Raw genomic sequence first — 15,181 nt, 5'->3', positions numbered from 1 at the left:
CAAACAAACAAAAAAGAACATTCTTATTTAGCACAATGACTTGTGCCTACAAAGGTGCTTAATAAACATTTGTTGAATTGATTTGGGGAGAAAACACTTTGAGTTAGAGGTATTGGGAAAGCTCACAGCCATCTTTGTCCAAGAATTGCTGGGGAAGAAAAGTACCAAAGGACTTCTGGCAGGGGCTGTGGATCTTCTCATATGTGAATTCCATTTTGGCTCCTCAGCCAAACAGAAAGCTTGTCTTCCATCACGCACTCACAATCCCCTGGTGACTTGTGACCTGAAGTAGACTCCCCAAGCCTCCATTTGTTGGGTGGGAACCAGGAAGGGAATACTTCACATTCTCTATATAATCTACCAGCACTGGCAAGTCCGAGTGTGATCTAAGGTCTGGATCATATCTCTTTACACTAGTTCCTTGTGTATATGGATTATAACGATTTATAATTGATTATAATGATGATTGTAGAGTACCATAAAAAACAAGTGTTTTCTAAATTACTAAAGGAAGAAAAATTGTATTTAGTGTCATTTTCACAGTGGGAGGCTCCGCAGACACTGTTTACAGTTGCCTGATGTGGAATTGCAGTGAGTTCTTAAATATTAGTAGCTTCCACCATTCCTGAAGAGTTCTGCCCAATTCACCACACAGGGGAGAACCAAGCAGATGAAGAAAACCTGTTGTTGATAAGCAGATAGAGAGGGGAGCCCTTGGAACTGGTCTAGTACCAATGTCTTGGGCAGTGATCGGATCCTAGAATTGGGTGTAGCAGGAAGAAGTGAGCACCAGATTGCATTGGGGAAGTTGTGAAGCACTTGTCTTCAATTCTTTCCTTGTAACAGAAATCTATCTTGGAAGCATTTTTAGTCCATTCTGATGATGCTTTGTGGTTCCCAGTAGTGGAATACTTGAATTTCTGAAGAATCCTAATCTCATGGATGGAAGGCTGTGGAAGGGTCTCCTGCCCTTTGCCCTAAGTCAGAATTGAGGATTGTACCGAACACTACTGAGCAGCTGATAGTGGACAGTATATTACCTTGAAGGAATTGGGCTCTTAAGGTGACTTGGGAGGTGGGATCCAAAAGATATGGAAGCAGTGAAGTACAGGGAAAGAAGGGTTGGCTTTGCACTTAGAGAATGGGCTTCATGTCCTGGTGCTGCCACTTACTGGTCACTTGGATTAGGCACATACATTAGGTATGGGACCTCAGTTTTCTAACTGATAAGACAGGAATGTATACTTTGGGACTTACAGGGTCCCTTTTGGCTCTGAATGTATATGAAATACTCAGTGTAATCATAGGAAGTGGGTGATAACATGCGGAGTCTGTTCTCTTGGTACCTACATGACGTCAAGAGACGTAAAGGAAAGCCCCCTAAATGACGGGAACAAGGGAAGCCCAGCACTCAAGACAGGGTGAACTTCTTCCAAACTGTACCACTGGAGGAAGTCCTCCCATTAATGAGAGGACAAATCCAAAGCATCAAAATCTGATTGACTTTTCATAATGAGTCCCTGGAACATCTTTATTAAAAATTGTTTTAAAGTAAAAATACACTATAGCCTCTACACAACAATTTTGACATCTGCTCTATCCTCTTCAGATCCTTTTGAAGAGGCAGTCGTATATGAATATATACATTTTTTCCTTCTGTTTAGTAAGATTTAATTGACCAAAAATGTATTTACTTCTTTTGTTGAGCATAAATGGCAAGAAAATTACAACTTTAGGTTCTAAGTACTTAGTTTGTAGTAGTAGTAGTCCTGGTGTTTGAGCTCTGATTTTCTTTCATAAGAAAAGTAAAACTTAAATAATTGCATTTGGTTATTTAAATATGTTATTTAATAATATAGTTGTATTATTTCACATTATATTCCTAAAGTCCTTATTCTTTTATCTTTGCTGTTCCCTATCAGTGTAATGTAGAAATATATTCATTGATTTTGAGAGGTTTTGGTGTGTCTTGTCCCACAGTGTTTGTTTGCAAATGTAACTTTTACTTGAAGTGATTGTTTCAAGTTAGCAGCTTAATGAGACCAAGTGTTACAGAAACACAAATTTCTTGCCAATATCCCCACAGATATTTAAATATTTAAGTATTAACTTCAAAGCCTTATTTTTGACAATTTAAATACTTAGTTTTTAACCAGAATCCAGTACAGATGGGTTTAGCATCACCTTTGAGTGAGAGGGCTTAAGTAGCCAAAAAGAAAAATAAAGAATTTGATGGCTTACAGGCCTCCTTTTCTCCTCTTCCCACTTCACCTTTGATTTCCCTACACTAAATTCTGGTAAAAGCCTTTTTGTTTTCTAAGGAAGTAAATACTCATAGTATGCTGAGTAGCCTTGACCTTTAATAAATCTTTTGCTTTTGCTTTTGTCCTGAATTTAGAGAAGAGCTTAGACCCTCTTATTCCCCATCTAGTGCTTTCTCAGCTGAGGTTACACTGACTTCTTTAAAGCAGGACCCTGAGCTAAGTTGGGCTTGAGCTGGCTGAGGCCTATCCCTTGGGACCAGGCCATTTTCACTTCACTGGCTTAGCTCTGGAGAATCTTTTCATGAAAGAACTGTAGATTTTCAGAATTGCACACCACATATAATTGCTCCTTTTTGCTTTGGTTAATTTTTTCTTATAGTAGAAGAAAACATTCTTTCTAGAAAACATCTTTTTTTCCTCAAATTCTGTATGTATTCTTTTCTGGGTTAATTAACTGCGTTAGATATTGAGTCACAGCAATGTGATTTCTTAGTGTGTGATTGCTTTAATACGAGTTGGGAAAAAAAGAATTTGAGTAAGAGAACTGGTACATTTTAAAATCTTGTCTGCGCCTGTAGTGTGGCCTGTGATTACAGCATGACTTAGGATACTTCATGATCCAAGCATTTGGTTCCCTCAGACCGATGTGTGATCTCATTGGTCTAGAAGGTCCCCTCAGTGTTAGATGTTGTTCACATCCTTGTCTGTCCGCCCTTTGTGACTCATTCTTCTGTAAATTTGCCATGGGGGGGCGTCTACCCAGTGTACGGAGGCCTTTGTAACTTTCTCCTTGTTGGAGCATTTAGTTTGGCTGGCGCTCCACTTTGATGCTTGGGTTATAGAAGGAGGAGGTCGAAGAGCCACAAGGGAAATCACCTTTGTTGGTGCTGGTGGGAATATCGTGCTCAGGAACCTCCCACAAATACTTGTGTTCGCCCTCTCATGGAGCAGCCCTTTTGTAACCTGTTCTCTTGTGAGCAGGCCCAATTACCCACGAACATATCCACTCCCAGCTTTCTCCCTTTACTGTACTTTCCTTGTTCTCTTCCTTTCTCAGTTGAGTTATACCTTTTTTTTCCCAGTTAACATTGGATTAGGTCTAGTTTCCTGTTAAGTTACCTTAAGACCTAGCTCCTTTGCAAAAGTGAATAGTTCTGTCCTAATGCTTTTTTTTTTGGCTGTATGATATTGATTGTTGGGGTACTTTTTCTGTCTATTAGAGATCATGATTGAACTGCTCTATGTCTTAGTGGTTTCATAAGTTAAAATAACTCTTGTACCCTCAAAAAATTTGCCTGGCAACTAACCTTCTGATGATGAGCTCCTTGGAACTGAATTTAGTTAAGCTGGCCTTTAGCAGACTGAAGTTTTTCACCTTAGTAGGACCAGGTAGTTTTTACTTTATTGGCTTAGCTTTGGGGAATCTTTTAGTGAAATAAATAGTTTTCTACTGTGATTTTTCAGAATTGCATGCCACATGTGTGTAGTACCCAGTTTTTTACGTGATTGGCCATAAAGAGAATCCCATCCCCTGTTTTAATTAAACAACCCAGGATATCCTGTTCCTTGGACATTCGTTATAGTCCCTTCTTGATTCTTCCCTACACATACCCACCCACACACCCACACTCCTCCTCCCCCCCGAGATCCCCTCTCTTTCTTCTGACATAGATGAATGAATGACTATAATTTGCTTTATGTTTTTAGGGTCCTGATGAAGAAGCAGTTGTGGATCTTGGAAAAACCAGTTCAACCATCAATACCAAATTTGAAAAGGAAGAACTAGAAAGTAAGTACTTGAACATAATTAAGTCTATAATGTAGTAGAAGCCTATGTCTGATTACTCCTGATAAGTATGACTTTATGAATTTATGTATTTATTGAAGGATTATGGCCTATAATCAGTATTGTCACTTCTCTCTGTAAAATCCCATTTTAATATATTGACGACTGAAGAGATTTCAGGATATTTTTTAGATGTCACAGACATTTATAGCAGTTTTAGAGTCTTAGAATTAGAAAATTTGGGGGCTGAGCTTAAAGTCGGAGTAAAAGAAGTGAGAAATAGACACTTTAACCATTTTTTTACTTCTGATAAAAAACAGAATCATAGATTTAGAACCTGAAGTAAAAGGCAGTCCAGTCTATTCCCCTCAGTGTACAGATCAGGCAGCTGAAGCCTGCCTGTTATGTTCCTTAATCCATGGTTTTCACCCAGATGAAATATTTGTGCTTCACTCCAGAGACCCGTGGTTTCCTTAGTGTGGGTGTGCCTTTCGCCAGCAAAGGCTGTGACAGCTTCTGGGTCTTAGTAGCCTTCATTGCTGTGGCTAAAAACATGTCTTAGACAGATGGTCAGTCCTGGGGTGATGAGCCTCTTTGAACTCATTAACAGTCATGAATGGAGGCTGTACTTAAAGCATTTTCTGCTTAGTATGACCTTCAAGAAGCCTGTGTCACTTGGTGTTCTAAAACAGGACTAGGGGTTTATGAAGAAATTAGCTGTAATTTCGAGGTATAGGATCAGATTACATACTGTGTGAAGTGGTAAGTTATCATTAAGCAATCAACTTGTAGGGATGTTATCCTTCAAATTCTTTAATAGCTTAGATGCTTAAGTAAGGCTCATAGATTTAGAGTGAGGAGGGGCATGAGAAGTGCTCTAATTCAGCTCCCTCACTTTACAGATAAAGAAACTGAGACCCAGACAGGCCGAGTGATTTACTGAGCACTAGTGGACAGAACAAGGGTTTGAAGCCATATCCTCTGTTTTTCCAGAGATTTAAGAAACAGTTTTTTCTTTTACTGGAACTCACTAGATAATGTCTTGTTTGGTCTGTTCCTCTTGCTGCAGATACTGGAACATTATCCTTTGGCATAAAGAAACTTACTTCTTCCTGCTGCTGTTTTTTTTTTCCTTCTGGATTAGTTCTTCTGTTTAAGGCTTCTGCTTGGTGTAGTTCCATTATGACCTTGAGGGTTTGAACATTGGGCTTCTCTTTCAACCTTGACACGTTGTTGTTTTTGTGTTTGTATGCCAAAGGGACTGTGGGAGTCTTTTCTAGAGCCCCTCAAGAATACCCGAAGTGCACCACTCGTTCTCTGTGTAAAGGCCCAGCTCCTTTGTTCCTTGTCTGTTGAAGGTTTCTCAGTTCTCAGAAATGTGAAAAAGTGGGGTGGTTGTAAGAAAAAGCCCTTAGATTGCCACTGATAGCATTGTAAATGTCTAGCTAGATGGTGTGGTGAGCGGCTGGGAGCCAAGGAAGACCAGAGTTCAAAGCCAGCATTAGACACTTCCTAGCTCTGTGACCCAGGCAAGTCATCGAACCTCTCTGCTATGAAGCAGGGATGATGACGGCACCTACATCTCAGGGTGGTCCTGAGGATCATATGAGATCATTGTAAAGTGATCAGCACAGGGCCTGGCACATAGTACCGTGTTTCCCCGATAATAAGACACTGTCTTATTAATTTTTTGGACAGAAAAACACCAGAGGGCTTATTTTCAGGGGAGGGCTTATTTTAATGAACATTGACAGCAATTTTAATAAACAGGTAAATGTGAACAAAAAAATGTACCTTTGTTCAATAATGAATTCAATAAAGAACAGGATGACGCGCTCACTGCTACAGCTCTGATTGGATGTAGCTCGGAGCGCGGCGTGCGTTTCACTGGGGGGGGGACGGTGCATACAGAGGGTATCATAATGTAGCGTGTAGCGCAGGGGATCACCTTCACTACAGTAGCAATCTCAATAGGGCTTATTTTTGGGATAGGTCTTTACTTAGGTGCTATGTAAATGTCAGCTTTTGTCATTATTATGATCCTCATCATTAGCTCAAAGCACTGTTGGCATATTTGAGTGGCTGGTCTGAACCTCACCCATCTCCTAGAAGAGTATGTTTTAGATTATGTCCTATAGCCCCAAAGTCACAGGAGCTAAATTTTCTTGGTAAGAATTTTAGTTTTCATAACTATAACATATTTTACTTTCTTTACTCCATAGAGATTATTCTTTCATTGTCTAGTGCAGGCTTGTAGAGCAGTCACTTCCAAAAAGAGATTTAATTTTTGGGAAAGGACAGGAACAGAAATTGGGGGTTCTCCTTTCTTGACTGCCCTTGGTATTTGGTAGTTCTTTAGCTCTGCATGTCTACATTGGTCATATTAAACATGTGCCACATTTGAAAGGGAAGAGAAAGTGTTGGATAAACTCAAGAGGAAACAGAAGAACAACTGTGACCAGTACTGCTGCCTTGTAGGAATGTCCCTGGATTCAAAGAATTGGGCTTTGAATCTCTCTTTCGTTGTAGATAAGACCTGGGGTGAGATATCTTCTCGGGGCTCAGTTTCTCATCTGTGAAATAAAAGGTTTAGATTATATGATCTCTGACATCTCTTTCAGTTTTAAATCCAGCGGTTTGTGATGTTTAAAGTTTTAGAGACGTAATTTCTGGGTAATTTAATAATTTTATTAATAACGTCAGTATGTTTATTAATAAAAGGATGGGCATTTGGCTGTTTCTGCCTTAGACCAAAGACCCTTTGTGGTGGTGGGCTCACGTTTATATGGTCTGGAAGAGTAGGTGTTCCTGAGAGTGGCAGTCAACTCTGATTGGTTAACAATTAATGAGAAAATGAATATTATAATAAAGAGACTGGGTTGTATTTTAGTGAGGGTCTTAGAGTGGTATCATGTCAAAAAGAGACTATCATGCTACCCAGACTACCTCCCAGCCTTGGGTATTCTATTTAAAGAATTTATCCTCACCCAAATCTGAGTAGAGTACAATGGCTTCCCCACCTGTGTGGTGACTGAACAAGGTTGTTAAGAAGTTTAATCCATTCTCATTAGCAGTAATGTCCTTCAAGAGGCTGAACTTTTGAGATTAGGACTTCAGAAAACTCTAGATCTCCCTAAATCATTGGTTATTAATAGTCATTTCTCTCAGGCTGAAAAACAAAGAAAAGAAGTCAGGGGAAAAAAGGGTGAATTTTCAGTATATAATTCTATAATTTTTATTTATTCATAGTTCTATAATTTTTGTTGCTGATAAATTCACATGGTTTCCTTTAATCATAGTGTTTTAAATTTATAAATACTGAAACTATTAGAATTTATATTGAAAAAGCCAAAGCCCTCCCTGAACGTGCCCAGAAAGTGTTGTTACCAGTTTTGGACTAGAAAATGAAGCCATTAGATAGTCAGATGGTGTTTTAATATTGCTAATGGTGGAAATGTTGGGCATTAGAAGATAGCTCTGGAAAGAAAAGAGCTAAAGGGTGGCATTTGATTTAAAAAGAGAGTGATGGCCCGTGCCTAACAAGGAATGGCGATGTATTTGCCTGATGTCGCCTCAGATTTAATCAGGAGAACTTTGAACCTGATGAGAAGGGGGAGGGAGAAAGCTGCTGACATAGATCCTCTAAGCTAGATACTGCAGCCGGGAAAGGAGAAGAGCCGGCTTCTGAGACAGAATTGAAGCAGTGAGCCAGAAGTAAAGTGTCTGTGCTGAACAGCAAGTTTACAGAGTGTTGGGAGTAAGTCGGGTGAATGAGAGGTGAGTGTGACCCCTGGGCTTGCTGAGCTTTGGTGGGATATGGAATATGGCCCTGAAAGGCAGCTAGGCATAAAAAAGAAGAGGCAGGGACATAGAGGTAGCATTGATATGCAGAAGAGAACTTATGAAAAAATTCAGGAATAAGAGGGAGGAGGGGTGCCCCAGAGCAGTGTGAACGAGTGCTTCTTAGGGTCCCCAAGACCCTTTAAAGGAGTCTTCAAGGTTGAAACTGTTTTCATGATTATCTGAGAAGGTTTTAATTCTTAATACTGTCAATATTGAAAGCTGTGGCACACGTAAGCCAAAGCTTTTTGGGGAGTCTGGCAATTTGTAAGAATGTAAAGGGGTCTTCAGACCTGTGACAGCAAGAGCACTTGGAGACATGAAAGTTGTGGCAGAACAAAAAGCATGTCATTGGAGTAAGCTATTGACTGCCTGGGCAGGAAGGCAAGCTTCTGAGGCACGGGGGTGGTCAGGACAGGGCCTTCAGCATCTGGCACCTTGCTGATGCAGTCTTTCTGCCCAGAGCAGAGCAGTTAATGATCATTTCATACTTCAGAAGTCAGAGGAGCCAAAGAGGGATGCTTCTTGTTCTGGCCCTAATTCAATTATTCAGCAAGTATTTATTACGTGCCAAGTATGTGTAAGGCACTGGGAATAGAAAGACAAAAATGAAGCTGTTTTTGCCTTTAAGGAGTTTATGTTTTATTGGGCACATAATGCACATACACACACAAAGAACAGGGTCTGCTCTGGCCTCCCTGCCAGGCCTCCCTCAGGGTTCTCCATTCCCCTGAAGAGGGCTGGGAGAACTTTAGCAAGAACAAGTATCCAAAACTTTCTTCCAGTAGCAGGGAGTTGGGGAGGGAAGAATTCCCCACATATCACCTTAGTTTCTGGGGAGGGGAAGAGATTTATGTTCACAGCATAGCATCCTCCTACCAAGTTCCAAATTCGAAACTTGCATTGATCTCAAGTGTTAGGCACCCTGTCTTCTCACAGTTTTCCTACTGGGGCTGGCTGTAACCATCCAGCCGGACATCTTTACTCCAGTGTTGCTATGACTCCAGGGCCTACATCCGGAACTGAAAAAAGGACAAACAAAATAGACTAAAACAAAACCCCAAACCTTGGGGCCATAGGGTAGGAAAGGGGGAAGAGGGAAGGGAGTCATTTCCCTACATATGGCTAGTTTGTGACACCTGTGCTGAGGATGAACATGACCCTTACCTCTCCATGGGCACCATGAGGAAAGAGTGAGAGAGACCTAGCCTGTTGCAGCCACAAAGCCAGTCAGAGGAGGCTCTCTCCACCCGTGTGGTAAAGGAGTGCAGAATGTCTTCTTCCAGGAGCAAGTCCTTGGCGTCTCTCACCTGCCTCCTCCATGGTAGGCTTTGCCCCTGGCTGGTTAACATTGTCATTGGTGTCTGGGATAGAATGTATGTGGCATTGCCCGTCAGATCTGCAGCTAACATAAAGCTGAGAGGTGTAGCTAAGACAGCCTTGGACACTGTTAATCACTCTCCTCCTTTACACTCTCTTTTCTATGTTTTCAGGCCATTCCTCTACTGGTTTTCCTCCTGCATATCTGACCACTCCTTCTCTGACTTAGCTGGATCCTCTTCCAGATCACACCCTCTAACCCTAGGTGACCCTTGGGGTTCTTTCCCGGGCCCTCTTCTTACGAGGTGATGTCATCAGCTCCCATGGATTTAATTATCGTGTCTATGCTGATGACTCTCAAATCTACTTCTGCTGACCTCCAGTCTCACGTCTTTAGCTGCTTTTCAGTACAGGAGACATCTAATACTCACCAACAACAGTGTTAACCAGCCAGGGGCAAAGCCTTTCAAACCCTCGACTCTCTTGTAAAGCCACTAGAGGCCTCCTACCACACTGTTGTGTAATACCCCCTTCAAAACAGATCTTATTGGGACAGTTAGGTTGTGCGGTGAATAGAGGACTCTGGAGTCAGAAAGACTTAAGTACAGATCCGATCTCAGACACTTACACTTACTAGCTGTGTGACCTTGGGCAAGTCACTTGACCCCAATTGCCCTGCCTTCCCCCCTCCAAAAAACAAAGATCTTATTATCTTTCCCCTAAACTTCCCCTGCCTGCTACTTTCTCCATCACTATAGAGAGTGCCACCATTCTTGCAGTCCTTCTGGCCTGACCTAGGAGTCATCTACCATGTTTCCCCGATAATAAGACACTGTCTTATTAAATTTTTTTGGACAGAAAAACACCAGAGGGCTTATTTTAAGGGAGGGCTTATTTTAATGAACATTGACAGCAATTTTAATAAACAGGTAAATGTGAACAAAAAAATGTACCTTTATTCAATAAGCAAATCACTGGGGAAGAACAGGATGACGCACTCACTGCTGCAGCTCTGATTGGATGCAGCTTGGAGCACGGCGTGCGTTTCACGGGGGGGGGGGGGGCGGGGGGGGGGGGGGGCATACAGAGGGTGCCGTAATGTAGCGTGTAGCGCAGGGAATCACCTTCACTACAGTAGCAATCTCAATAGGGCTTATTTTCGGGGGAGGGCTTATTTTAGAGGAATCTTACACAGTAAGGGGAGGGCTTATTTTCGGGATAGGTCTTATTATCGGGGAAACACGGTACCACTCCTTACTCTCGCCCCCAGTGTCCGAGCTATTGCCAGGGCCTGTGGATTTCACCTCTGCAACATCTCTCGAGTTCACCTCCTTCTCTCCTCTGGCACTGCTGCTATCATAGTGCAGGCCTCATCTCCTCATACCAGGACTATCTGAGTAGGTGCTGGTGGTCTGCCTGCCTCAAGTCTCTCCTCCCCATCTCCCACCTTCAGCCACCAAAGTGGTTTTCCTAAAGCACAGGTCTGATCATATCACTCTTTCTACTCGGTAAACTGCAGTAGCTTCCTTTTGCCTCCAGGATCAAATACAAAATGCTCTGCCTGGCATTCAAAGCCCTTCCTAAACTAGCCCTCTCTTGCCTTTCCAGTCTTCTTATTCCTTACTGTACTACATGTACTTTTCAGTCCAATGACACTGACCTCTTGGCTGTTCCATCTGTCTCTCGCCTCTGGGTGTTAACGTTCCCCCTCCTCTCCAATTTCTGACCTCCCTGTCTTCTTTTAAACCCCAGCTAAAATCCTGCCTTCTACAGGAAGACTTCCCTTAAGCCCTCTTACTCCTAGTACCTTCACTCTCTTATTTTCTGTTTTGTGTAGAGCTTGTTTGTATGTATTTGTTTGGGTCCTTCATTATTTTGTGAGATCCTTGAGGGCAGTGACTGTCTTCTGCCTCATCCTTGCTTAGCATAGTGCCTTGCACATAGGAAGCACTTAATAAATGTCTGTTAGCTAACTGATGATAGTCCCTGGTCCAGAAGGATTTTGACAGCCCAGAGAATTGGACTGAATGTAATAAGATGGAGTTCAATATGGATAAGGTAAAGGCTCATAACTCTTAGGTGGAGGAGGGAGGCATGGATATATAGCAACTCTGAAAAAGATCTGAGGGTCTTAGTGGACTGCAGACTCAGCATGAAGCAGTGTGGCGCAGCAGCCAGAAGAGCCCCTGGGAGCTTGGACTGCGTTCAGAAGATTAGAGTTTCTAGGAACATGGTGGTTGGTGGCCATGCTGCGCTTAGTCTTCATCTGGAATATTGTCTTGTGCTCCGGGCACCACAACTTCAGAAGGAAGTCAGCCAGTGTGAGGAAGGGCCTCGAGTTCACATCATGTGAAGATAGGGAGAAGGAGCTGGGGCTTTTTAATCTGTGGAAGAGAAAACTCACAAGGAAACTGAGTTAGTTACCTTCAGCTCTGTGAAGGGCTTCTAGGCTAGTTTTGTTCTGCTTGGCAGAATGATGCAGAGGCTGCAAAAAAGCAGTTTAAGCCTGATGTCCAAACAAGACTTGTTAGCAATTGGAGCAGCCAGAAGTGAGCTAGATGCTGCCGAACTGGTGAATCCCCCCCCCCCCCCCCCCCCCCCCCCCCCGGACCCTATGCATGCAGACGTCCCACGGCATCAACATCTGCCTCCTGCTTCAAGCTCATCTCTTTTTAGCCATTAATATTTCTCCCTAGTGCTGTAATATTGTAATTAACTTGTAATATTGAGTCTCCCTGATTAAACTATGTAGCAATCGCAGAAAAATCTTTTTAAAAGTTGGGCTTTTTTCAGTGCCATCCCAGTTAAATTACCAAAAAATAATTTTATTGAGCTAGAAAAAACAGTAACAGAATTAATTTGGAAGAACAAAAGGTCAAGATATCAAAGAAATTAATGAAAAAATGTTAAGGAAGGAAGTTTTAGTAGTATCAGGTCTTAAACTGTATTATAAGGCAATAATTCTCCAAAGGGTCCGGACAGGCTAAGAAGTGTAAAGGTGAATCAATGGGACAGAACAGATGTAATCCAGTAGTAGTGTTGCACCCTTGCTTGCGGGATAAAGTGGTGGTGGAGGTGGCAACAGCAGTATCAGGCCCTATTTAGAGAGGGCTTTTAAGGTTTGCAAACCTTTTATTTACATAATGTAACAGATGATTATATACTTACCATATATTTACATATGTAACAATTTATATGTATAATATAATAGACGATATGATGTAATTTTACAGATGATGAGACAGAGTCAGGGGAGGTGAGTGAGTCTTCATGGTTTGTAAGCACCAGAGGCAGTATTCAAAGCCAGGCCTTCCCAAGTCTTTGTAGGATTTTTATCTGTCCGATGAGATTGGCTCGCACATAACTCTCTGGTCTTGCCGTAGTCTAACCTTTTTGGCCTTACTCCAACCAAAGCAGACTGTTTGTTGTCCTCTCTGCCTTTCACCCTGACCCTTTCATCTGGCATGGCCTTTCTTCTCCTGTACTTTGCATTACTCTCTCTTTGTGGATTGTAAGTTTAAGTCCAAGGACTGGATTCATCAGTGGTTCCCTAATGTTGCAAACATAATAGGTGTCGAGTAAATCATATTTATTAAAGTGGATGTGATTCACAAAAGTTCAAGGAAGTGATTCCAATCAGTCATGACTTTGAGTATTGGAGTTCATCTGATTATAACAGATCAACATTGCATTAAAATGAGGAATTCTTTGAAATACTATGGTAAATTTATACAAAGTGAATCTTGCTGTAAAATTAGTTTAAATAAATGACCAATAATGCTGTATACTATTGATTTTCACTTCATTTTCTTAATGCACTTGTAGGATCATGCTACTTTCCTCAGACCAGCTCAGCACGTTTTCTCTGTGAAAGAATTTCATTTTCTGAAGTAATTTTTTATAGAATTGAAAAACAAGAAATTATAATGCTTGTCAGCAGCAATGATTCATTACCACTTTAGCAGTGATGGTATGTTTTTTGTTTTGATGCAAGTGGGAGAAGGGAAACATTCAGTTAGTTTTTTTAACTTCCAGAAAACTAGATCTTTTTATTTCATATAGTTAAAAATTAAATTATACAGTGCCAAACCAAAAGTCATATAGTCCCCAGTGCACTCCACTGTACTATTATTTTATCTTTCCCTCTTATACTTTTGATTTTTTTAAACACTCTTTAATTAATGCTTTTTAAGTTTTGAACATTCACTTTGATAAGATTTTGAGTTCTAACCCTACCCCCTCCCCCCCGCCATTGTCCCTTTCCCAAGACGGCATGCAATCTGATATAGGCTATACATGTACAATCATATTAAACACATTTTCACAGTCCTTCAGCTACTTTTTGCCACCTAGTGTTTTGGAAATTCTATCTCTTACACCTGGAATAATTTTTTAGTCAAAATAAGGTTGGGCAGATAATAGTAGGTATACAAAGAGAGGCTGAAACAGTGTCCCTGCCCTTGAGGATCTCACAATTTAATGGGAGTGTGAGTGTGTAAGTGACTAGGTGCATACAGAGTAGACTGAAGGTAGTCTCATCACTGAGAAAGTTGGGGAACTGGAGAAGGTCGCCTGCAGAATGTTAGTGTCTGAATAGAATCACACCTGGCAAGGTTAAAGGAGGCAGAGGTGAGGAAGGGATAGCCTTGGGTAAAGGCATGGCGTTGGAATGTCATAATGGAGGAACAGCAAGAAGGGTGGTATCACCAGATTATATAATGTAGGGAGGAAAAATAGTGTAAGAAGATTGGAAATGTAGGAAGGCACCAGGTTGTATAGGGCCCAAAATCCCAGAGAACTTTATATTTGATCTTGGGTATAATAAGGAACCACTGGAGTTTGAATAAAGCAGAGCAGTGACAAGGTCAGATTTCATTGATCAGAGATCACTTTGGCAGTGGATTGTTGAGGGGAAAATCGTTAGGTAGGGATACCAATTAGAAAGTTGTTTCACTGGTGATCCGGGTGTGAGGTGATGGTGATCTGTGCTGGGGTCATGCCTGTGGTTCTGGAGAGGAAGGGGCTGTCTAAGAGAATTGCTGTGAAGGTGGAAATGACAAACTTGAGAACAGATTGGTTATGTGGGATGAATGCAGGTGAGGAGTTGAGGATGATTCCAAGGTTGCAGAGATAGGTGGTTGAAGATGACCTTTGACAGTCACTGGAAAGTGGAGAAGAGACAGCTTGGGGGGAGAGGGATGGGGAGATCCAGCAATGGAGACTGAAAAGGAGCAGTTGGACAGGAGAGAACAGTGCTACAGAAACCTACAGAGCAGAGAATTTCTAGGAGGAGAGAGTTATCATCAGTGTCCAGTACTTGGAGAGAAGTCAAGAAGGATGAGCATTGAGAAGTAATTTAAGAGAGGAACATTTTCTGTTGATTTATTAGGTCAAAAGCCAGATCATAGGTGTTTTAGAAATGAGTGAGAGGAGAAGTAGAAATAACTTGACTTTCCCAAGTTTAGCTGAGGAGTGGAGGAGAGATATAATATCATGGCCAGTGGTTATGAGATCAAGCAGGAGTTTTTTTTAAGGATGGGAGAGACATGGGCATGTTTGTAGTCAGCGGAGAAGGAGCCAGTAAATAGGGAAGGTTTGAAGAATATGGGCCCACCATTGGAAAAGGTGGGAGGAGATGGCATGAAGGGCATATGTATGTTGAAGGGTTTGCGTTAGCAAGGAGACTTTATCAGAGACTGGAGTAAAGGAAGTAATGCAAGGGAAACATCCGAAACACAGGGATTGTTTCCTTTTTTGTGTCTGTATCCTCAGCATCCAGCACAGTCCTTGGCACTTGGTAGGTGTTCTCCCAGATACTCTCTCCTTTCTGGTTTTCCATACATACCGTGTTTCCCCGATAATAAGACCTATCCCAAAAATAAGCCCTCCCCTTACTGTGTAAGATTCCTCTAAAATAAGCCCTCCCCCGAAAATAAGCCCTATTGAGATTGCTACTGTAGTGAAGGTGATC

General features: G+C 41.7%; 1 protein-coding gene across 6 annotated transcripts in view; it reads left to right on the top strand.

The window, feature by feature from the left end:
* The window catches only part of SLC4A7 (solute carrier family 4 member 7), a 133,481-nt gene that overhangs the window by 42,990 nt on the left and 75,310 nt on the right, over positions 1–15,181 (top strand). For all 6 annotated transcript variants that reach the window (XM_069088534.1, XM_069088532.1, XM_069088528.1 and 3 more), the window contains one exon: positions 3,972–4,053. In XM_069088534.1, the coding sequence (XP_068944635.1) occupies positions 3,972–4,053 (82 nt within the window). Of the gene's footprint in view, positions 1–3,971; positions 4,054–15,181 lie in introns of those variants that run through there.

This window comes from Petaurus breviceps, unplaced genomic scaffold (genome assembly GCF_028583685.1).
Source record: "Petaurus breviceps papuanus isolate PSGF00001 unplaced genomic scaffold, PetGlider_PUasm1.0 185, whole genome shotgun sequence".
Lineage (NCBI taxonomy): Eukaryota > Metazoa > Chordata > Mammalia > Diprotodontia > Petauridae > Petaurus > Petaurus breviceps.
The sequence above is the reverse complement of the archived record's forward strand: the minus strand, read 5'-3'. Positions and strand labels throughout refer to the sequence as shown.